Source organism: Euleptes europaea, chromosome 11, assembly GCF_029931775.1.
Source record: "Euleptes europaea isolate rEulEur1 chromosome 11, rEulEur1.hap1, whole genome shotgun sequence".
NCBI lineage: Eukaryota > Metazoa > Chordata > Lepidosauria > Squamata > Sphaerodactylidae > Euleptes > Euleptes europaea.
The window spans coordinates 52,107,516-52,132,749 of NC_079322.1; the positions used below are offsets into that span (position 1 = coordinate 52,107,516).

Sequence of the window (25,234 nt, forward strand, 5' to 3'; positions counted from 1 at the left end):
CTCTGGACTCACTAAAAACAGCTGTGCTGCACCCACCAGACCCATTCAAAATATGCTGTGACTCTGCTCCTGCCAGAACAACACTAATACCTGCTCCTGCCTCCCAGATTCTCTTTAGGTACCAGAGTTTTTTATTTTATTTCAGAAGGAGTTGGCAAACCTGCTTACCAATCATATCTTCATTAGAAGAGAAGGAAAAACATCAAAAGTACAAAGGTTTCCCAGCAGGGTTGCCAGCTCTGGGTTGGGAAATACCTGGAGTTTTTGGAGTGTGAGCCTGTGGAGAGGGGGGTTTGGAAAGGAGACGGACTTCAATGCTGTAGAGTTAGGGTTGCCAACTTCCAGGTACTAGCTGGAGATCTCCTGCTATTACAACTGATCTCCAGCCGATAGAGATCAGTTCACCTGGAGAAAATGGCGACTTTGGCAATTGGACTCTATGGCATTGAAGTCCCTCCCCTCCCCAAACCCTGCCCTCCTCATGTTCCACCCCAAAAACATCCCACTGGTGGCGAATAGGGACCTGGCAACCCTACATAGAGTCCAATTAACAAAGCGTCCATTTTCTCCAGGTGAACTGATCTCCATCAGCTGGAGAGCAGTTGTAATAGCAGGAGATCTCCAGCCACCACCTGGAGGTTGCCAGTCCTATTTCCCCAAGCTTCCTAGTAACTTCATAAATGAGGTGAGATTTAGTCCCTTTACAGTAGGGAAGAGATTATTACCCTGTATTTTGAACTCTGTCCTTAGTATAACAATAGAAAAATGAAAACACTGGCATGTTAAACTCTAACAACATTTATTCCAGGATAAATTCTTGGGAGTTAGAATTCACTTCATCATCTGTTCAGGAAAGGGCGGCGTATAAATCTAATAAAATAAAATAAAAAAATAAATTGTTTTTAAATTAGTTTTTCCAATTTTTTCTCTTTACTTTGGCTAAGAACCAAATTAATTTTTCATACATTATAGGGAATAATAATATTATTCCTTATGGAAAAGATTGAAGTGATCTAACCAAATGTTTCCCTTTCTAACTAATGCTTATGTACTGGGGTTTGGCGTGTCAATGATATTCTTCTATGTAGTTGTTTCACCGTATTCTGTATTAAGGTGTACATAACTTGCACATGTTCTGGGCTCATTTATTTTTTATCAGTGCTGAGTGATTCATACTGTATGCCCCATTTATCATGCTCTGTGTTTGCTGTGAATATACTGGAGCGGGGAATTATGATAGGGTCAAAGGCAATGAAGATGTCGAATACTAATCCAACAGGTGTTCCCACTCCCTCTGTCTTTTGTATACACATATTCAAATCACCTAAAGCAAGACAAGGTAGGGGCTGTTAACTCAGAGCTGATTTCCCTAGCAAATAAACCCACGGAGGTTGGACCAAGCTCCGACTGCACCAAAAAGAAGGAAGGATTTGCATGGGACAGGATGCATACATGGAGCCCCTTAGCTCAACATTTTATGACTTGCGATGCAAAATCTATGTTCTGCTTTTAGGTAAGAGCTGACAAGTCTTATTGTGCTCTTTTTAGTATTTCCACCAAATGTAAGATTTTATTTCATAATTTTGAATAATTATTACAGATATAAAATTATCTGGAACTTGTGTTGCTAAATACATGAGAAATGTCTACAGAAAAATGGGGGGGTGATCATAAAGAAGTTGCTGTTAGGTATTGGTGATAAGTTAATCAACGCATATGCAGAAATCTAGCTAGCTAATTGACGTTGTGTATATATTCTATGTTCTTAGAAAAGCACTAGGAAATTTTACAGGTCAGTCCTAACCAGTGTTGTGCTAATGGACTTGGAAGGCTGTAACTTTGCTTAGGATTGCATGGTTGGTGTACTAAATATTTTCGTGGACTTTTTGAAGATCCGTTCCTGTTTTCATTACTCTTCAGAAAACTACTTGTTTGTAGTAGCATAATAAATGTCAGGAGTCTGCAACAGGTAGCTAGTGAGCTACAAGTACTCCTCCAGCTGCCGCAGAGTAGTTTGTGCAGCCCCAGAAAAGTCAGTAAAACATAGCACAAAGATCTGCTCTAGGCTTATTTTTTAAAAGAAGTAGCATTTATTTCAAAGGATTTATGTCTCTGTTCTGCTTAGCTGATAGCTTCATTTCTGGAGCAGATCCTAGTCCATGACAAAATTTTGGAACATGCTGGGAGGGTCATAGGGTTTCCAACTTGGGGTTCTGAAATAGCTGGAGATTTGAGGGTGGAGCCTGGGAGAGTGGGGTATAATGCCATGCACTCCACCTTCCAAAACAGCCATTTTCTCCTGCAGAAGTGCAATATTTTGCATCTTCAAAAGCAAAGGATAACAAACAAACATATTCAAACATTCTTTCTTTCAAGATGTTAGTTAATCTGGCCAACACCGCGTATTCTTCCATTTTTTGTTGCCACTTTTCTAAATCCAGAACAGTCTCTTGTTTCTATCCGGAACAGTCTCTTGTTTCCATGAAGTGGAATAAATTTTTAAACAAATAAATATTAAATAAAATAAGTGATTTGTTTAGTCTGGAGATCAGTTGTAATTCCGGGACATCTTCAGGCCCCACCTGGAGGTTGGCAACCTAGGCGGGAGTAGCTTGGGTTACTTTTGATTACTCTGAAGAAACTCTCATTAAAGAAAAAGCAGGTGAATCCATGTTCTAAGTATATCCTCCTTACAGTTATTGTAATTTGTTTTGTATAAAGGGAAAGTATATTTAGCATTAAAAACGGAATTGGTTCCAATAAAATAGACCAGACTGTACACTGGAAGTCCAGGGTCCCAACTCACAAGCTCAACAGAGGAACCACAAAAGCAGGCTGTATATTTGCTTCTGAAGTATAAATTACCATATAAAGGAGATATAATACCAATACGTCTGGAGTCTAAAATTGCCTAACTACACCACAGATAAAGTGTAATGAAAATCTCTTAAGATCAGTCTTCAATAATGGTGTTTATGTGTGTGTTTCTATTGTTTGTGGTGTTCTGGGAATTACTGAGAATTCTGTTGAGTGAGAATTTACTTCATTAACCCGAAGAAGTAAATTGTAGCCCAATGAAAGTTGATTCTTCAGTAAATATGTCAGTCTTTAAGGTGCCCACAAGATTCTTTTTTATTTTTATCCCCCTAGAAGAATCAGTTTGTGAACAATTTCTGGCTGTTCAAGTTTGCTGCAATCAGTTTTGGCTCAAATTGGCCTGTAACAGGAGAGGCCGTGTGGTGTAGCGGTTAGAGTGTTGGATAAGGATCTGGGAGACCCATGCTCAAATGCCCACCCTATAATGAAGCTTACTGGGTGACGTTTGGCCAGTCACTCATGGTCAGCCTAACCTACCGCACAGAGTTGTTGTGAAGATAAAATGGAGGAAGGGAGAAAAATATTGTAAGCCCCATTGGGGAGGAAAAGGTGGTACAGATAATATAAATGTAAATACTATCTTGGATTTAATAGACATTTGCTTTCTCGTCCACATTCTCCCTGCATTAACATGAGCTGGCAAAAATAGTGTAGGAAGCCCACAGGCACATTTGCAAGTAGAGGGCAAATCCTCTGAGTTTTTGACCTCGTTTAGCTCGCTTGGCATTTTATTTAGGGTTGCCAGGTCCCTCTTCGCCCTTGACGGGAGGTTTTTGGGGGTGGAGCCTGAGGAGGGCAGGGCTTGGGGAGAGGAAGGGAAGGGCTTTAATGCCATGGAGTCCAATTGGCGAAGCGGCCATTTTCTCCAGGTGAACTGATCTCTGTCGGGTGGAGTTCAGTTGTAATAGCAGGAGATCTTCAGCTAGTACCTGGAGGTTGGCAACCCTAATTTTATTTCATATGCTTGAGTAGAGAGTTGTCATATACCGACAGAATTCCCACTCAGTGTCCCTCCATGTGAAGACAGTTGTACCACCAACAGAGTATTCACAGCAGCTTCCCCTCAATTCACAGTAGAAAGGGCATATATGTGCACAAGTTAATTGAATACTGATATGTCAGCCCTGCCCCCACTATCTGGGGAAGGTTAACTGCCTTGAAACGTTTGGAGACAGGCAGCTATTTTAAAATAAGTAATACAGCTATTTTAAAGTAAAATAATAAATAGCAAAGCCTTTTACGGTTAAGTGCCTAACATGATGGGAAACAGCACTGGTCAACATGATAGTATCATCCACTCAACTAACCCCGACATTCAGCTGACTAAGAAGTAGGCTTACCATGTGCCCACTGGCGGTGGGCAATCTCCCACCCCTAGGGTTGCCAACCTCCAGGTATTGGAGAAAGAAGGAACCTATGCTGAAAATAGTGGTAACTCTAAAAGTGGTTGGTAAGCCTGTAAAGCCTTTAATTTCTTAAAATTGCTTAGATAAACATTGTTGTTAATAGTGTTGTTTCATAACATTGCATGAAATGTCTGTTTCCTAAGAAAGGTATGGTCCCTTTAAATCCTCAGGGTCGGCAAACTGAAGAAGATTCGAAACGCGTCTTTGCGACGGACCCACCTTGGACCTCATTTGTTTTGTTTTGTTACTATTGTGATTGTAATACCACCATTGTTGTGTATTGCTTACAACCACCACTATTTTTGTGTATTGCTTATAACCATATCTTTTTTTGGTTTATATTTAGCCCGGGAGGCTTTATTTTTGTTTAGCTCTTCGGCTTTCCTATATTTCCAGCCTACTGGCACTGCCTTAAGCCCTGCGAGGCTAGCCCTGCGAGGCTATTGTGTGTGTTTTTTGACACACTTTTCATTTGTTTTGGTGGTCTATTTTCAATACATTTGACAGTAAGACAAACGCAATTGTTGTTTTTTGATATTGATGTTTATTATTTTGAGCCACGTGCAACCTCCAGGTATTAGCTGGAGATCTCCTGCTATTACAACTGATGCCCAGCCGATAGAGATCAGTTCACCTGGAGAAAATGGCTGCTTTGGCAATTGGACTCTATGGCATTGAAGTCCCTCTCCTCCCCAAACCCCGCCCTCCTCAGGCTCCGCCCCAAAAATCTCCCGCCGGTGGCGAAGAGGGACCTGGCAACCCTAGCAATCTCCCACCCCTAGGGTTGCCAACTTCCAGGTACTAGCTGGAGATCTCCTGCTATTACAACCGATGTCCAGCCGATAGAGATCAGTTCACCTGGAGAAAATGGCTGCTTTGGCAATTGGACTCTATGGCATTAAGTCCCTCCCCTCCCCAAACCCTGCCCTCCTCAGGCGGTGCCGCAAAAACCTCCTGCCAGTGGCGAAGAGGGACCAGGCAACCCTACCCACCCCTGCTGTCAGTCTCCCACTCTCAACAAGGAGGGAGAAAAATGGGGAGGTGTTGATGGTGGTGCTCTAGGAATTTTCACAGAACTCTATGGTAAAGACCAGGCTTCTTGCCTTCTTGATTCCTCACATCCTTGGAGGATATCCTAGCCAAAACATTCATAGCAATTGTTCCAGTCTCAGCCAATTTTAAGATATGCATGCAAGGTCATCAATTTTGAATGAAAATGGCGTCTTACTACCACCAATAGATGTAACAATAGATGTTACTAAACAATAGATGTAACAGGGAGGAAATGACCCTGAGTCACTTTTTGAGATGCTAATAAGACCCTGTTATATATTGTCACAATTTTGTTCACAAATTGATGGGCTAGATCTAGAAACTTGTATTGTGCCTAGAATATTACAAATAGCAGGTACAGAGGTTGATTTTTCCCCATCAAGTTGCAGCCAACTTATGAAACCCCTCATAGGGTTTTCAAGGCAAGAGACGTTCAGAGTTGGTTTGCTATTGCCTCTGTGTGTTGACACTGGTATTCCTTGGTGATCTTCCATCCAAATACTAACCAGGGGCAACCTTGCTTAGCTTCTGAGATCTCACAAGATGAAGCTAGCCTGGCCTATTCAGGTCAGGGCACAAATATTTAAAATTCTTCAATTGTCCACTGCCTACCTACTCCTGATGAAGAACTTCAAAACAGTAATCAAGTTAAACCCTTTATTCAGTGCACTGCAGCAATTTAGCCTTCAGATTTTGACAGCACAGCCAGGAACATTTCAGTGGATGAATCTTGCTTCATCACTAAGATAAATAATACAATAAAGTATACAATACAATACTACAATAAAGTGTACAATAAAGTGCTTTCATAGATTTTTTTTAAATCTAGAGAATGGTATAGTGTGTTTAAACTCCTTGGCAGTATAAGGCTATATCCACATATAGTTTTTTCCCCTGCACCAGTGAAGTATGCATTTTTAAAGATCCCACCCATGCTTTGGGTGGCCAACTCTGGGTTAGGAAATACCTGGAAATTTTGGGGGCGGGGCCTGAGGAGGGTGGGGTTTGGAGAGGGGAGGGACTTCAATGCCATAGAGTCCAATTGCCAAGGCAGCCATTTTCTCCAGGTGAACAGATCTCTATCGGCTGGAAATCAGTAGCAGGAGATCTCCAGCCACCACTTGGAGGTTGGCAACCCTACCCATGGTAGTACCGTTCACTTTTCATCAGTCCTTCAGAGCTGCCATTCCCCACCCACCCCCGTACCACTGGAGGGCTTTTTACTGGCTTTTAAAAAATCAAAATTGCTGTTGCAGAATACTGCAGCGATATTATAAGTGTCGGTTGCTGTGATCTACTAGTTCCTCTGGATTCCTAGCTCTTTTTTCTTTTTCTTTTCTTTTTGGGAGGTACACTAGGGTTGCCAGGTCCCTCTTTGCCAACGGCGGGAGGTTTTGGGGTGGAGCCTGAGGAGGGTGTGGTTTGGTGAGGGGAAGGACTTCAATGCCATAGAGTCCAATTGCCAAAGCAGCCATTTTCTCCAGGGGAACTGATCTCTATCGGCTGGAGATCAGTTGTAATGGCAGGAGATCTCCAGCCACCACCTGGAGGTTGGCAACCCTAATGTACGCCTCTAGCCCTTTTAGTTGAGGATCTACTCTGCTGGAAGTAATTGCTGATAAAAACGTAAAACAATGGAGGATTAAACTCAGGCTACTGAGACATGCACTGAAACACCTTGAAAATAAAAATGAAACCATGGAGCTTTTTTGTTTATGCATTAAACAGAAAATATGATGTCACTTTTTTATTTAAACAAAAGCTGCACAATGTTTCCAGTCAACAAGGGTGGTGTTGTGCTTACTAATACTTAAAGGCAGATATAGAAGCAGAAAGCAGCTTGAGCTCCGTTTGGAGGTCACTTTGATAAAATTTCACCTGCTGATACGCAACACAGAGAGACTGACCTCAAGAAATCATTGGACAGGGTTTGGGGAGGGCAGGGGTTTCAATGCCATAGAGTCTAAAGGCCAAAGTGGCCATTTTCTCCAGGCGATCTGATCTCTATCAGCTGGAGATCAGCTGTAATAGCAGGAGATCTCCAGCTGTTACCTGGAGGTTGGCAACCCTAGTTGCCAGGTCCCTCTTTACCACCAGTGGGAGGTTTTTGGGGCGGAACCTGAGGAGGCCGGAGTTTGGGGAGGGACTTCAATGTCGTAGAATCCAGTTGCCAAAGCAGTCGCTTTATGCGGGGGAACTGATCTCTATCGGCTGGAGATCACTTGTAATAGCAGGAGATCTCCAGCTAGTACCTGGAGGTTGGCAAGCCTAAGTATCAATCAGCTGGGCCTGAGTGAGTCATGCAAGTTGGGCGGTAGCAATTCACCTGGTGGTTGCTACTGGACCTCCCCCGATGAGTCCTCCCTCAAAGACCAAAACAACTCTTGGAAATAACCCTGCTCCCTCCCCCAGTCCTTCACTGACAGAAACTAATGCTTCAAGGCCGGTAATACTGTTGTGGTTGCTTAACAACCTCCATAGTGACCACTGAGAGGGCATTTCTTAAAGCTACAGATGCTTCTTCTACTATTTGGGGGTTAAACCCCCCCCCCATGTTTTTTGTTTTGTTTTTTAGATTTCAATTTTTTCTGCAAACATGAGGCTCTTTTAAGACTAGTACATGTCTCATCTGTTCATGACTCCAGTCTCTGAATTTAACTATCAAAAGATTTGGCCATGTTGAGAATTAGATATATTGATGATTATATATTCATTTGCACTTTTTACTTCATAATTTTCCACCTGGCAACCCTAAATAAGACCCATACCTAAAAACACCACCCTTCGATGCTTCTCTGCAGCCTCTAAAAAACGAGCACCAAAATAAGTACATTGAGCCCTTTAGGAGGAATTTGACCTTTTCCTCTGAAGTTGCTTGAGAAAACATGGACCATTTATTAAAACATGGCATAATCCATTGTACCATAAGTTGACACACATAAGGACATTGCAAAAGGATATGGACCAAGGAGTCCATGAACTGAAGAGGACAGGGGCATAGCCGATCTGGAAAAGGGATCCTTAGCAGACGGCTCAGCAAATCCATTGAAAGGGGGCAATTAAATCTTGAGTGCATAAAGGTTCTGCATAACTTTAGATAACCAGCGATTCGAAATTGGAAGGAAGATTACCCTTAGATAAGAGGCCCTGGGCAAGTGAAGAACATGTCCTCCGAGCATCATAATGAGTGTAAGTCTTATCTCTAGCATAGATCAATTTGGCCACATGTTTTTACACTGATCAGCAGAAAAAGAGACAAGGTCCTCCACCTTCAGATTTACAAGTGATAACTTCTCTTCAAAAAGCTGGAGCCAGGGAGCCTTATAAGACTCTCTGAGGATTAAGTTTACCAAGCTATCCTCAGGAGCCTCAAAAATAGATGAAACCAGAAATTAAAGGCATTGTACCCAGGCACAAGCTTCTATTGAGCTAAGATCAAACTCATAGCGAACACACCTGGGGAGCCCTCCAATTGCTCGAAGGACCAAGAACTACACTCTATTTATACAATTGTCTACAGCAGAAATCCATATAGGGACACCATACAAAAGATGTGAAATCACCATTGAATTAAAGACTCTACGCTGCTGGAATATAATGTGCCCTATTAGAAAAAAAACCTGGAATATAAGGTACCCAATTGGGGGGGGACCCACAAAACTGCCTTCATAGTAGCCATAGACTTCTGAGTGGCAAATTGTTTATGACATCTTCAAGAAAAGGTGGAAGGAAATAAGACAAATACCTAAACGAGGAAACCTGAGAAATCTTCCACCCATTAATTATCCTGCAAGCAATAAGTATGGAACCTTTTCAGTGCTCGAAGAAGACCAACCCTAGTTCAGGAAAGTAAAAGAGTTATCTGCATAAAGTAAAAGAGGGACTGAGATATCCAGTAATTTAGGTGAATGGAAAAAAGAATGTTATTGGCTGATACTGATACTTAAAATACTGGCAGTCACAGCATTTTTAGGATTTGCTTATTACAACGATGCATAAAACGTACCCTGTTCTGCTCATTTTCAATTAAGATTTTAAATTTTTCTTAACTTCTTAACTTTTTCAGGTGTTTGTTCTGCATTAAAGCTGACAGTACCATCACATATGATCCACGGCATTGAAGGGCAGCCACTCCAGCTATCAGTTGCATATCATTTCAACATAATGGTTTCCGATATTCAAATAACATGGATGTTTGAAGGGCCATCAACGCAGACCATATCCCTGCTTATGTCTGTAAATCAGACTGTAGTTTCAGATTTGGAATATCAGCACAAATTTACATTTACACCTCCCAATGCATCACTACTGATAAAGTCTTTACATTTTAGCGACGAAGGCAATTATACTGTTAAAATCAATATCGCTGGAAATGGGAGAATATCAGCATGTGAAAAGATTCACGTTACTGTTGATGGTAAGTAACATGGTGTTAGTCAAAAGTTATAGACTTCCTTAAGGGGTGACAGGTTGGTGAAATGCAGAACCACAAAGTCTTGAAGTATGTATCTTCACAATCCCAGGGCAATGGGCTACCACCAGTCCCTTAACTAACCCACCAGCCAGAAACCAAAGGACTAAGCCTCTACCCCCCACCCCCGGTCTAAAATCAAGAAGTCAGCCCTGCATGGTGGGACACTTGCAAGATGAGTTCCCAAAACAGTTATTCTGGTAGCTGCAGCAAATAGAGCTAGAGTAATGGATTTATATTGAAGCCCCCAAACCCAAGGACACCCCAAAATATAATTAATAAAGTTTATTAAAGGAATGTGCAGGAATATATAATATAAGAGCAGTGAACAGCAAGGATAAAATAATAAAAGCTAAATATCTAACCTAAGCACATTTGCAAGTATTGGTTCTCCAAATCCAGATGTTACCTGGCAACACTGTGTCCAACAGAGTTTCAAAGTACAAAACAGGTGTCTGGCTGGCAAGGCCCATCTGGTCAAGAATCAAGAGGTGACCCAAAGACAAATATAATCCAGACAAAGGGCAAAATCTAGAATGAAAGATCTTCCTTTATGCCAAACCACCCACGTTGACATGATTCTAGTTGACCAATCAAATGTATGTTGACCAACTTGACGAATCAGGTTTGTTGCTAACCAGGTGACCTAAACCAATCAGGCGTATTGCCATCATGAGACCATGTACTCTGCAGCTGTACAGGGCCTAATTAAGCAAACACTTTCTCTCACCTATGAGTCCTTGCACTAATGAGATGGAATGTGTAGGCAAAATTCCCTCCATGGATTCTTTGGCCTGAAACCACTAGGCCTAATGGTCTAACCGGCACCTGGGTTGATTCCCTTCCTTCCTTATCTTGTTCTGTGAAACGGCAGTCAGCATGACTTTAAGTTGTCAGATAAAGAGAAGCTTGCATGATTCCTGAAGGCCTCAAGCCTGAACCAATGTTTCTGAAAGACAAGAGGCTGGTTGGCAAACCAGTCTCTTGATAGTCTTTTGGAATCAAATGTTCCAAATACAAATGCATCTTGTCGAAGGCTTTCACGGTCAGAGTTCATTGGTTCCTGTAGGTTATCCGGGCTGTGTGACCATGGTCTTGGTATTTTCTTTCCTTTTTTTTTTAATTTTTATTAGATTTTTTCCTTTAAGAAACATAAAAACAAACAAATACAGCAAAAAAATAAAAATACAAATACAAAAAAGAATACAAAAAATTGTAAAAGGGTATTCATGTACCATAATTAATACATTCATAATCACTAATTTATAATGTTAAACAAAGATACCCTTTCCCCTCCACCCACCTAAAGAGTGACCCTTCACCCGACTTCTGCAGAAGTGTCTTAACAGTTTTATTTTATCCATTAATATTATAAATCACAATTGTTAAAAAATTGATTTCTATATCTCATTAATGAATAAAGTAAAGTCCATTTTTGCCAACTTAACCCAATATGAGGTGGCCTTAGACCATGTTTTTTTAAATTCTTCCATATCCTTTCCATGCAGAAATTCCGTTAACCTGGCCATCCTCATATACATCCATAATTTCTCTCTCCAGTCAATGATTGAAGGTTTATTTACTTGTTTCCATACTTTGGCTATCACAATTCTTGCAGCAGAAAAACTGTATTGACAGATAATCCTATCGTGGTCAGATATATTTTTGGTGGGATTCCCAATAAGCAAAATGATGGTTTCCTTTTTACTCTACTATTAATCAAATTATTTGTTTCCCTTAATATTTTTTTCCAAATTTTTTTAATTTTTTCGCATAACCACCATACATGCATATATGTTCCTCTTTCCTTTCCACATTTCCAACAGATTCCCTTGTCTCCACTATTCATTTTGGATATCATAATTGGGGTTATATGCCATCTATAAAACATTTTATATAAATTTTCTCTGATTTCATTGGTTATTGTAAATTTAAATTCTCTCTTCCATAAATTTTCCCATATATCCAAATTGATATTAAATCCTAAATCCTTCATCCATTTAATCATAATTGGTTTAATTCTTTCTTGTTCTAGATTGGTCGTAATTAGTAATTTATACATTCTACCTATCAGTCCTTTATTTCCTTTATTTAATACTTTCTCTAACTCAGATTTATTTTTGTTAAATCCAAGCTGATTATCTTTATTAAATATATATCTTAACCTATAATACACAAACCAGTCCTTTATATCTAATTCTTCCCTACTTTTTAAAACCCATTTCTTTCCAGTCAATAATATTTCTATACATATCTATATCTAAATTCAGCTGTAATCCTCTTCTCATATGAGCTTCTGTTGAATTAACCCATCCCGGAGTCCTTTTTTCTAAAATCCTTCTATATTTTTTCCAAATTTGTAATATCCCTGCTCTAATTATATGAATATTAAAATCCCTATTTACCTTTTCCTTCTCATACCACAAATATGCATGCCAGCCAAAGCGGAGATTATAACCTTCTAATTCTAATATTTTGGAATTCTCTAGCATAATCCAGGTCTTTAACCAAACAAAACAGGATGCCTCGTAATACATTTTTAAAACTGGCAACCCTAATCCTCCTGTTTCTCTTAACTGAATCAAATTGTTATATGCTATTCTATGTTTTGCTTTACCCCACAAAAAAATTAAAATATCTTTTTTCCAGATTTTGAATATTTTAGATCCTGAAGTGATCTGTTAATGTGTGAAATCCAAAGCTAATCTACTACAGTCCACCATAGCCATGCAGATTAGTTTTGGATTTCACACATTAACAGATCACTTCAGGATACAATGGTTCCATATTAACATACCACACCCTCATTAGCACATTATCTTGATACTTACAGGACAATGATTAGCACATTACCTTTGATACTTTTTGCAGGACAATGATTCAGCTCAAACCAAACCCCTTTCTGACTATACATTACTCTTCCTACACACTTGACACTGTGAGACACTGTCCTTCAGTGTTAATCCTCTGAAGATGCCTGCCACAGCTGCTGGCGAAACGTCAGGAAAGAAAATACCAAGACCACGGTCACACAGTCCGGATAACCTACAAGAACCAACAAATGTATCTATTGTGAAACTCCTATTTAATCTTTCATATCACTGGTAGTTTCATACCATACAACCGTTGTGCAGGAATAGATTTAAGTCTGGTCTATACATACAACAGAATGAGGAGACAGAGGCACCATTCTTCTCTTCCAGGAAATGGGAATAAGATGGTAGAGCTATATGGGCTGGTAGAATGAAGTGTATTGTTTCAGACTGCAGGTGTGGGGGGTTATATTTTTAATGCTCCTTGCAACCATAAAATGAGTGCAGTAAAATCAAGGCAATGATAGATGGTGGACCTTTTTCTCTCACATGCTATTTTTTCCTTGCCGCAGTTCTTTTCACCAGAGAGTATTCAACAGTGATGCACCCAATTGCAGTTTCAAGTGATATAGGCTGCAATTCCAATAACATTTTCCTGGGAATAAGCCTATTGGGAATAAACCCACAGAATTACAAATTGTCTAGCGTAAATAGAAATAACTTGGACATAACTTCTTACATCTCTTATATTGCAGTTCCTGTCACAAAACCAGTGGTACACACTGAACCTTCTGGTGGAGTTGCAGAATACAAGGGGAACATTACTTTGAAATGTACTGTGAGAAACGGCACACGGGTCATCTACCAGTGGATGAAAAATGGAAATCCCATCGAAGCCAGCACCAACTACTCTTTGTCTGCAAACCATGACACACTGTCTATTGTCCCTGTTGTTAAAGAAGCCATTGGGAACTACAGCTGTTTAGCCACCAATTCTGTCAGCGCCATGCAGAGTGATATGATCATGCCAACTATATACTGTGAGTAAATGAGATATTTATCATAGTTGCATATTTATAATGTTGTGTACATTAGTTGATTTCAGAGAATGAGGATGAGCAGGTATAAAACAATCAGTATCAAGGTAGGCAACTGATAAGTCTTTGGCGCCAAACAGAAATGTCTACCATCAGACTGAAGATCCAAGACAGCAGAAGGCCTATTTCTGAAGAGACCTGAAGTATCCCACAAGAGACCTGAAGAAAAATGAAGAATCTATACAGAATGGATAGAAACGTTTTTGTTCACCTGCTCCTTTACTCTAAACTCTGTGTTATGATAATGCATTATTTCTCAGATGTTTCATGCATACAGTCAGTATAGGCAACTTTATATATTTGTTTAAATTTATACCTGTGACATCAATAAGATTATCCGTAGTAAAATATTTGCATAATCTGGATCCACATTTGATTGGGTTAATGTTAAGAATATGCAGTATTTTGGAGTCTGGAGAGATTTGACTGACAAGACAAAGGGCTATGAAAAATTACTTTGTTTATAGTAGCTTTAAGCAAACTGGTTTGCACAGCCCACTCTTGAAAGAAGCTTTGTTGACCAAAGGGGGTTGAAACAGATCCCAAAATAGCTTGACAAAACTGGTGAATTTAAGCAAATATGAAGCTTAGAAATTAAATAACGAAAAGCAACAAAACAAGATAGATAAGCCTTAACTGATATGGTAGAAGAATTATATTATGATCTAACAGATGGACTTTCCATTAGCACAGGGCTGGGGAACCTTTTTTCTGCCAAGCGCCATTTGGATATTTATAACATCATTCGCGGGCCATACAAAATTATCAACTTAAAAATTAGCCTACTATATTTGGTCAAACATTTAGCCAAGAGGCATGGCCAGAGACGGCTCCGAGTGTCTGCCACACAGAGTGACTCACTTTTGAGCTCTGCTGTCCCCAGCTGGGCCCAAGAGATTCAGGCAGGGCAGCATCCTGAGCTAGAGATCTGCCAGGACCCATGAAGGGCCAGACCAAATGATTTCGCGGGCCTTATACGGCCCCCGGGCCTGACGTTCCCCACCCCTGCATTAGCATATGCAGAAATCCAACTGATTTAAATGGAGCTTATATCAATTTAACCACACAGTTATGAGCAGCTTCAATTTAATGGGCCACATGCATTCTAGATGGTGCTTCCAATAATAAACCTGTGCGGTTGTGGTTTAGTAGCAGAGTATCTGCTTTGCATGCATAAGGTCCCAGGTTCAATCCCTGGCATCTCCAGCTAAAAGTATCAGATAACAGGTGTGAAAACACCATTTCTTGAGACCCTGGAGAGATGTTGCAAGTCAGTGTAGATGTACTAACCTTGACAGACCAATGGTTGACTCGGTATAAGCCAGCTTCATGTGTTCATAGCCAATAATATTTCTAGGTTGCCTTTTAGGTTGTGCATAGTCTACAATGACTTGTCCTTTTGTGCTTTCCCTTCTTACTTCTTTCTACCCCTCAATGTGGTGCCCATGGGTGCCATGGCACCCACCAGACACCTATTCTGGTGCCCACCAAGTGTTTCCAGGAAGTGGGCGGGGCCAGGTAGAGCTTTTCCCAGCAAGGTTTCTGATTGACTATTGGAGGTGCAGATTTTTAAATATGTTGCTGTGGCAGCAGCTGCCAGCACAGCACAAGGATCTACACTGTGTTACTGAAGTTAAGCTGTGGCAATCGTTTTGTGGCTGGCTCTGCCATTCTGCAGCAGCTGTATCGTGGCAGCCAATTTATTGCTGAGCCCACCGTGCTGTGTCAGAATTCCTAATGTGACCGCAGGCTCAAAAAGGCTGCTCGACACCCACACAATTACCTTTCATTTTAGTATGTGGTGTCACGACAGGGCTACTGTAATCGGTTATGACTGGCCAGTGAACATCCTACTAAGCAGCATATATACACAATGAAAGTTGTGTGTGTGTGTGTAAACAGGGTTGCCAGCTCTGGGTTGGGAAACACCTGGAAATTTAGGGGCCGGAGCCTGAGGAGGGCAGGGTTTGGAGAGGGGAGAGACTTCAATGCCACAGAGTCCAATTACCAAAGCGGCCATTTTCTCCATGTGAACTGATCTCTATCGGCTGGAGATCAGTTGTAATAGCAGGAGACCTGGAGGTTGGCAACCTTATTTGTAAGGAATGGTTTGAAAGTTAAGGGCTGAGCATGGTGCAGAAACTTGAGTGTCAGGCTTGGATATGGGAAACCCAGGCTTAAATCCAAGCTAAGCTCTGAAGTTCACTGAGTCCTTTTGGGAAGACAGCATTTTAGTTTTATTCATCCCCCAGGCCTGTTGAAAGACTAAAATGCTGCTCTGAATTGTGAAGGACAGGTGGGATAAAATGCAAAGCTCCAGTTTGGGGTCCTTTCCTGTGTGTGCATATGAGCGAGCTGGGATATTACATATGTGTCTTGAAATATGTTTCTGTCCAAATGTGTAAGCTGCCAACATAGCATAAGGCAGGGCTGTCAAACTCATTTGCTACAAGGGCCAGATATGACATAAATGCCACTTGGTCGGGCCGGGCCATGCCTTGCCAGCCCAGATCAAGAGTGGGGGGTTGGCTGCCTTGGCTAGGGTTGCCAGGTCCCTCTTTGCCACTGGTGGGATATTTTTGGGCAGAGCCTGAGGAGGGTGGGGTTTGGGGAGGAGGGACTTCAATGCCATAGAATCCAATGGCCAAAGCAGCCATTTCCTCCAGGTGAAGTTATCTCTGTCGGCTGGAGATCAGTTGTAATAGCAGGAGATCTCCAGCTATTACCTGGAGGTTGGCAACCCTAGCCTTGGCTGATGAGCCCACAGTGGATCCAGTCTCTGGATTTAAGTATCCACAGATTTGGCTCCACTGAGAATTAGATATATTGACAAATTCTTCTCTGAGCAGCCACTGTGGTTTGCCTTCATGCTTCATCTCTCCCCTGCCAGCTGCTACCATATAGTATTCTGTGATGTAGAGATAAAGTTACCTTACTACAAACATTGGTGGTAATTTGTGGCTTTCCATATTGGGTATTGTGTAATAAGAATGACAGCTGATGTAAATACCATGGTATATTAGTCACAAAATATAATCCATATAGTTTCTACAGTTACACAGATCTCAGACATGGAACCCATGGATAGAAACCAGCAAAGTTGTCCTTTAATAGCATGGAAGTCAGTAGCATCAACAGTGATCTCATCTACCAGATTTTGCTTTCAAGTCACATAATTCAATCTAAACTTTAGCAGTTGCTCAAGGCAATCCTATTTTCCAGCTACCTCTTCTCTCAATGAGAACCTAGTGCAGGCTCCAGGCTGTGCATATGCCATATGCCATATCTGCCAAGAGAGTTACAATAATAATAAAGGTCACTCACAGTCAATACTTACCATCTGTTTGGAGCCAAGATGGATAACAGTTTCATGGTGACGGGAGCAATTGGTCGTGTTCCCACTGAGAAGTAAATTGTTGCTAAGAAGTGGTGATTTATTATTTTACAAGCCATTTGGTAAATAGGTTTCAGTAAGTGAAAAGGTTCAGTCTGCGGAGAATGATACTGGAAAAGAGACGGTTTTGATAGAATTGTACCAAAGACATCCTTAAACCTAAATGCTTTTTATTTGGAAAATAAACATTGCTTTTAACAGGTGCTTTTATCAGGGCTATTTGCCATTTGTCCATTAATTGAAAAACAAATGTACTACACAGTTAATGCATTTTGTACGGAAAGAGATCAGTGCAAAACCCGGAAGAACAGATTAGTCTGCCAGAGTGACTGAGTAGCCAAAGCCAACATTATAAGTAGGTTGCGTGAGTTCAGCAGTTCCAGGCTTTCCTTTCTGCGAATTCTGGACTCACCCAAAATAACAAATTTTGAGACGAAATTGCCATCTTATCTATTTCTATACTGTTATGCAAAATAGGTCTTGAAAAAAGCAGGGATTCTTCCCCCTTACATGCGATGACCCAAGGAGAAAAGAGGTAGGAACTTTGTAAGGGGGAGTTGGTCTGCCTGCAGCTGTAGAATTGTTTTGGGGTAAGTGCTGTGCTCAGCCAGGACTTCAACAGATTGAGGGGCTGTGACCCAAAGAAAGCTCTGAAGGAAAAGTTAACCTGTTACTTTGTTACCTGAGGTGATGGTGCCAAGCTTTTAAAGGGCATAGCTGGATGCTCAAAAAAAAACATAGTAACACTACAGATAAGGGGGGGGGAGTTTATTTAGAGACAGAAGGTCTCTAAATGTGAAATAAAAGTTCAGTTCAAATGGAGGAGTCAAAGGAAAAGAGAAATGAAACTCAAAGGCAAAGAGCAATGAAACTTAAGCACATAAGGCTATCTACCCATAACTTCTAGCCTAAATCTAAATACCTTGATGCTGAGGCGATAAACATTGGGGTCTGCCCTCCTCACTCATCCAACAAAATCAAGAACAGAACAGCACAGAAACAACAACTGGGCCCAGAGCCAATGGCTAGGTGGCCCATTGTTAGGGTTGCCAACCTCCAGGTACTAGCTGGAGATCTCCTGCTATTACAACTGATCGCCAGCCAATAGAGACCAGTTCACCTGGAGAAAATGGACGCTTTGACAATTGGACTCTATAGCACTGAAGTCCCTCCCCTCCCCAAACCCTGCCCTCCTCAGGCTCTGCCCCAAAAACCTCCCACTGGTGGTGAAGAGGGACCTAGCAACCCTACCCATTATGTAGACTATTTTAATGTTAGAGCTCAATTACCCCCATTGGTTTCAGTAGGAAAATGGAGGAATCAACCCACTCTAATCAAGGGTCAGGTGAGATTTCTTGGTCTATCTAGAGATGCTGTTGATTAGTGGCAAGTGGTTCAAGTTATCTGGCCCCAGGCTATTGTATCCCCAGACTCTGAGGCGTCTATGCCATTCCTCCTGTGTGTGCCATTTGCTTATTGACTCTTTCTACTGACCATCCCTCTTTCATGGCTTGTTCAGTTTGCCTCCATGTTAAATCAGGCCTTTTCCATTGCTGTTCCCAATCTTGTGGAAATGCCAAGCCCCTTCCCTCCTGGCCTTTAAAAGGGCTTGTAAAACTATTATTTCAGAAGGCCTTTCTGGGATCTTATTGAATCAGCCAGAAAGGCTTTGTTGTCTGAAGAAACAATGAGATGGTTCATCGGTTCTTGTAGGCTATCCGGGCTGTGTGACCATGGTCTTGGTATTTTCTTTCCTGACATTTTGCCAGCAGCTGTGGCAGGCATCTTCAGAGGAGTAACACTGAAGGACAGTGTCTCTCAGTGTCAAGTGTGTAGGAAGAGTAATATATAGTCAGAAGGGGGTTGGGTTTGAGCTGAGTCATTGTCCTGCAAAGTATTAAAGGTATTGTGCTAATCATTGTCCTGTAAGTATCAAGATAATGTGCTAATGAGGGTGTGGTATGTGGTATCCTGAAGTGATCTGTTAACATGTGAAATCCAAAGCTTAGCTTTGGATTCCACATGTTAACAGATCACTTCAGGATACAATGGTTCCACATTAACATTATCTTGATACTTACAGGACAATGATTAGCACAATACCTTTAATATTTTGCAGGACAATGACTCAGCTCAAACCCAACCCCCTTCTGACTATATATTACTCTTCCTACACACTTGACACAGAGACACTGTCCTTCAGTGTTACTCCTCTGAAGATGCCTGCCACAGCTGCTGGCGAAATGTCAGGAAAGAAAATACCAAGACCACGGTCACACAGCCCGGATAGACTACAAGAACCGATGAACTCTGACCGTGAAAGCCTTCGACAATATGATGAGATGGTTGATTTTTATTTTTTTGTTGTTAGCCACCTTGAGTCTCTTCAGAAAGATGGGATATAATTTTCTTTAGATAAATATTAGAATGTGGAGGTGGTGCACTGTAAAGCCTATAGATACAACATAGTTTGTGCTCTAAAATCTATTTCAGCTGTGATATATGTCAGACTGACAGTAAACAGAAAATGCTAGGGTAGAATGAGGGGCTCATAGAGGAATGGACATATTAAGGTTAGGGTGAATCAACAAAGGCGTGGCCATTCCCCCGTTTTTTCTTGGCTATTGATTTAAAAGGGCAGTTTTGCCAAGAATAGGGAACAGCGTGGAGAAAGGCACACAGGAGGCATCACAACAGAAAGGGATGAAGAGGGTCAGCTAGATCAGCAGAATTAGGGTTGCCAGGTCCACTTTGCCACAGGCAGGAGATTTTTGGGGCGGAGCCTGAGGAGGATGGGGTTTGGGGAGGGGAGGGACTTCAATGCCTTAGAGTCCAATGGCCAAAGCGGCCATTTTTCTCCAGGTGATCTGATCTCTATTGGCTGGAGATCAGTTGAATTAGCAGGAGATCTCCTGCTACTACCTGTCAGTTGGCAACCCTAAGCAGAATATGTAAGATAAAGTGCAGTCACAAGAACACCAGTATAATATCACACTTTGATACGTTACCAGTTGAAGTGCTCAAGACACGGCACCAGCAAAATTAGGTGGTTCAGCAATATCACGCCATGTCATCCATCTGGGGCATTTTTTTAATGGAGAGGTGGCATAAACCCCCCTAAACAAATCTATAGGTGCCACCACCTGTACCTGATGATTCTTAGCACTGCCAGGTACCATTAATGGGCGCAGAGGGTACAACTGAGGAAGTCACCTATGCCTTCTAACAAGGTTTTTATGCCACAGCAATAGATATATCTCCAGAAGCCTATTTATCATTCAAACTTTGATAGCCTTCTGCAACTAAATGTGCTTCTTCTGAAGATGTGGGATGACCAGGCAAAGAATGCCATTTACGGTCCTCTGCACATGAGATGCATACAAGACTGTTAGCAAACAATCGCATGTGTTGAAAAATGTACAAGTCCTGTAGCACATTTCTAGGCAAGCTGAGTGAGTGATAGCCATCACATAGAATTGGGCAGGCCTCATGGGTGGCCTCATGCTCAAATCTACCATCACATAGAGCCAGGCAGGGGTCATGGGTGGCAATGCTCAAATCTAAACCAGAAGTAGGGTCTCTGGGCTTAGTTGCTGGAGCATCTGGCAGTTGGAATACAGCTAGGAGAAGGAACTGCTCTGTCAGCTAGGCAAGAATGCCAGTGGTATTTTTTCCAGCTTTGCCCAATCCAGGGGCTTCATACTGCCTGCTAATCTCATGGGCCAGTGCTGCACACTCCTTTCCTCTTCCAAGCTAATTCACCTAAGTTCCAGCCTCCATATCAGGAGATTCTCGGGCCTTGGTTGCTTTGATACATGGCTAGATCAATTCACATGGCTCATGCCTGGCCATGTATAGAGAGAAGCCATGAGTGAGACACACATGGAGCACTGTTGAGTATGCATCTCTGAGGTTCTATTCTACTGGGTGATTGTTCAGTAAATAAATGCCCTTCTGCAAGTACTATAATCTCTATTTACCTGGAGCTACTCCAAAACTAATTTAAAGATTTTTTTAAAGCTGTAAATAGAAATTGTATGCAATTTACCTTGCTATGTAAACAGAAGAGTTTCACCCTTCTGTAGAAAGCCATTTCAAGGTTTGCACAGTTTTTCATCATATCATAGCCATTGTGATCGGTCATGCCAAATGAAATGATGACCATCTTCATTGCTAAAGACATTTGCTTAAGGGGCATTGAAAATAAGTTGATGTTTCTAGAACCTCCTAGCATAGTGGGGGCTAAAGCCAGAGTGGTCAGGCAATGAAAGGTTTTGGAATTTGCACCTGACCCCAGTCAGGGTTTTGCCAACTGGCTGTCAAGTCTTGGGGAGTCGCATGGTTGTGTTATTGTTGGAGAGGGGAGGGCTGATGCTGCTTTGAAGACTAACGCTGCCTGCTTGCTTCATTCGCCGCTCTACATATTCAGGTATTACAATCACTACAGTGCTTAGTACCCTGTAAGGTATCTACAGTACCTCTTACCATTGTTTCTTATTCTAGGTGTAGATGACACAAACCTCTGTATGCAGGAAAGTTGCTATGCAAATCACTGTGCAATCCTAAGTATGTTTACCCAGAAGTAAGACCCATTTTATACAATGGAGCTTACGCAAAGGTACATGTTTTTTAGGACCACAGCCTAGATGTTTATGTGTTTCCTCATATGTAATCCCAACAAAAGGGGAATGATGCAGCTCACTAAGGTTCCACCACTGAAAAGATGCTCCTCTACTGCGTGACACAAAGCTACCTGTGATGCTGGGTATTATGTATGCGTAGGTTACACACGAGGCCGGAGACAGAGTTCCAACAGCAACCACTTTATTCAGTTGGCAGGGAAGAGAGAACTAACCTAACTCCAAAACACTCCAACTTATACACAGTTCCCAACCACCTGGAGCCACCACCCCCAGACCATGGTTGGATGGCCAAAGTTCACCATCCAATAGGAGAAACAGACAACGGAGCCTGGAGCAGAGCCTCAAGCTCAACACAGTTCAGCACAGCTGAGTTAATCAGTTCAGCAGTTCAATAGTTCAGCATAGTCCTTGCACCAACTAAATACATTACACTGGGGATCTGTGATCTCTTCTGGATGAGGCCTGTGGTACAGGCAGGGAAGCATTAACCCTTTCCCCTGTGCTGTTTTTCTTAACAGAATCCCCCCTCCCCAGTATGCTATTTGAGCAAGTGGCGGGGGGATACAAGTACATTTTTCTGCCTATTTTCCATTCAAAGGTCTAACAGCTACTTGTAGGAGGGGAGATTTTTTTCAAAGAAATGGTGTTGGGGGGAAAGGTTACCATCCAGTTCTACTGTAGCCCCTGACAAATTGTGCTTTTTGAGCTTGAATTAATACCAGTGTACATGTTCTGGCCACACAGACAAAATGCTGAGGTGCCCCTCTCTTGACTCTCCATCTCACTGGTGAATATTCAGTTCCTTAAGAACAGGAATGTGAAATCATCATCAACCTTTATTGCTCATTGACAGAGTCTTAAGCATTTACATTGTGCAAGAACAGGAATTAGAGCGGGAGAGAGAGAGTGCCTCCTCCTTTACTCACCCACAATCCTAATTCATATGGTATTTCTATATAGAACAAATGCTTGGAATACACTGACACCTAACTGACATATTATACGTATCCAAGAAAAGATCAGCAGAATAATAGTCCATGAAAGAGAAATTTGATAATGAGTGGAAGATATGAATCATGTCATTTATTTTATTTTTCACCAATATCTCTGTATCCACTCAGATGGACCCTATGGGCTTACAGTGAATTCTGAGAAAGGTCAGAAAATAGGGAAGGTGTTTACATTTGATAAAGGCGAAGCAGTCCAGTTTTATTGCTCAGCGGATTCCAATCCACCAAATAATTATTCATGGATCCGGAAAGCAGAGAACTCTACGCACGTGATTACGTACGGACGGTATCTGGAAGTTGCATCAGAAAAGGTGACACAGAAAGCCGAAGAATACCGGTGCAGCGCATACAATAACATGACTGGAAAACGGGATGAAATGGGCGTCTTTGTGGTAATTATACCGATAGGTAAGAATGAATGTGTAGAGGTCAGATTGCAAAGGCTTTATTGTCTACCACAGGGAGTTCAGGGTAGCGTACATGGTTGTCCTGACACCCATTTATCCTCAAAACAACCTGGTGAGATAGATGAACCTGAGAAGCTGTGACTGACACAAGGGGCGAAAACGCACGGTCGCTTTAGCCTCCTTTATTCCCTGTTTCAGCCAGGATTCAGCCAGGATTGAATGCTCATTCGGCGAAAACGCATGTGTTCGATCCTGGCTGAATCCTGGCTGAAACAGGGAATAAAGGAGGCTAAAGCGACCGTGTTTTCGCCCAAGGTCACCCCATGAACTCTAGGGCTGGCTAATTTTAACTTCCATTGCCACAGGCTTAGCCTAGCGCTCTAAACATACAAAATTCACACTTAAATCCAGTGTCAGCAAACCCTCTCCTATCCTGTGTTCCTTTCTCACTATTTATAAGGTGTTTTGCTTAGGAGTATCGCTAGAGAAGATTGTCCTGATTTTGTTAGATCCAGAAATAATTTTTCTCAATAAATAGTTAATAAGTCTACAAAATGCACTGCACAGACAGTAAAATTCCAGACATGGCTTTTCCTCCTAGTTACTATTCAGATAAATATTTGATAGGATAATAATGTCTTATGTATTGTCCGGTTAGTGTGAAATAGAAACTTTTCCAGATCCTTTGGTCATTACAATAATGCAAATTAAGATATTAGCATCTTTCTTACATAATATTTCACCAGCTTGTTTGATTTGCACAACACAAAAGAGCTGATTCCAGTGGGGTAGCTGTGTTAGTCTATTGTAGCAAAACAAAATATTATTAAGGTAAACATGGACAGCAGCTGTCGTTGTATAGAGGGATTTAATATAATCACAAAAGATGAAAGTTCTGAGCTTTCAGAGACAATGAAAGAAAAATGCATTACGTTTTTACAGGGAAAAAAGTACAATTTTCAAAAATACTTTGATGCCTATAAAGGAAAAATACAAACCAAACTTTTGTGTTGCATTAGAAATAAAAATTTAATTTCCCCTCTAAGGGATAGTACTGTGGAGAATGTTAATAAAAAAACTAAGTTTAAAGCCTGAAAAGATAGTGAAGACTGCAAGATATGTATTTGAACAGGAGTGTCTTCAAGCTTTTCAGAATATATTCCCAATAATTTCTGAGTTACCACACATTATTATAACTTTTGTTCTAGCTTCAAACCGGCCCTCTATTAGATATTTCTGGGTGATTTTATGTTTGTTTTAGTTTTTTTAGCTGATAGTTGTATTTATACTGTTTTTTTTCTTCTTTGTAATATTGGATATGCCATTAAAGGTTTATTGATATTTCTGGGTGGTGGTCAGGGGGCGGAACCGTTATCATTGAGAATTTGATCCTGACCAAAGGAACTAGCCTGGCTAGTGCTGCAGATACCTGGCTGGACAAGGCAGGGGGTCCTACCCTAACCAGACACACCCAGGCAGGTCTCTGCAGCTCATGCTAGGCTGGCTCTCTTGTCCAGGATCTAAAAGATAATCATTTCCTGCTTCACTGATCTATACATACAAGGTCTGTAGATTTGACATGAAGTGAATGCAACAGTAACATAAGGAAGGAGATCCTGTCTAGCTCAGTGCTCGACTCAAAGGATGACAGGACTGATGGCAGGGGAAATGGTATTACTGCATTGCATAATGATTCCATCTCTCTCATGAGGTACTATGTTCAGCACACCACCTGTATTGAGCAGGGGAGAGGGTGGTTTTCTTCTCTGGGGACACAACAGGTATTCTGTTTGCATACTGTTTAGTCTACTGGAACTCCCTATTGGACTCCCAGCTGATACAGCAGAAGTGGTGCAATTCCAGGATTTTGATCCTGCGGGATTTCAGCATTCATAGCCGTGGGTTGGATCCAGCCAGCGTTTCCGCACAAAATCTCACCCACTTCACCTCCATATTATAGCCCCCTCCCCCATCAAACAAGGCCTTTATACATGTGGGCACCATGATTCTCAACATGAGATTCCTTGGACATATGAATCCATGACAGAGTTCCACAGATGAGA

The 25,234-nt window shown here is 41.5% G+C and overlaps 1 protein-coding gene across 1 annotated transcript in view; it reads left to right on the top strand.

The window, feature by feature from the left end:
- Positions 1-1,434: 1,434 nt before the first annotated feature.
- The window catches only part of HEPACAM2 (HEPACAM family member 2), a 34,448-nt gene continuing 10,648 nt past the window's right edge, over positions 1,435-25,234 (top strand). Inside the window, exons 1-5 of the mRNA XM_056857807.1 lie at positions 1,435-1,513; positions 2,660-2,662; positions 9,403-9,753; positions 13,376-13,660; positions 22,876-23,172. Coding sequence (XP_056713785.1) covers positions 1,435-1,513; positions 2,660-2,662; positions 9,403-9,753; positions 13,376-13,660; positions 22,876-23,172 — 1,015 coding nt within the window. The remainder of the gene's footprint in view (positions 1,514-2,659; positions 2,663-9,402; positions 9,754-13,375; positions 13,661-22,875; positions 23,173-25,234) is intronic.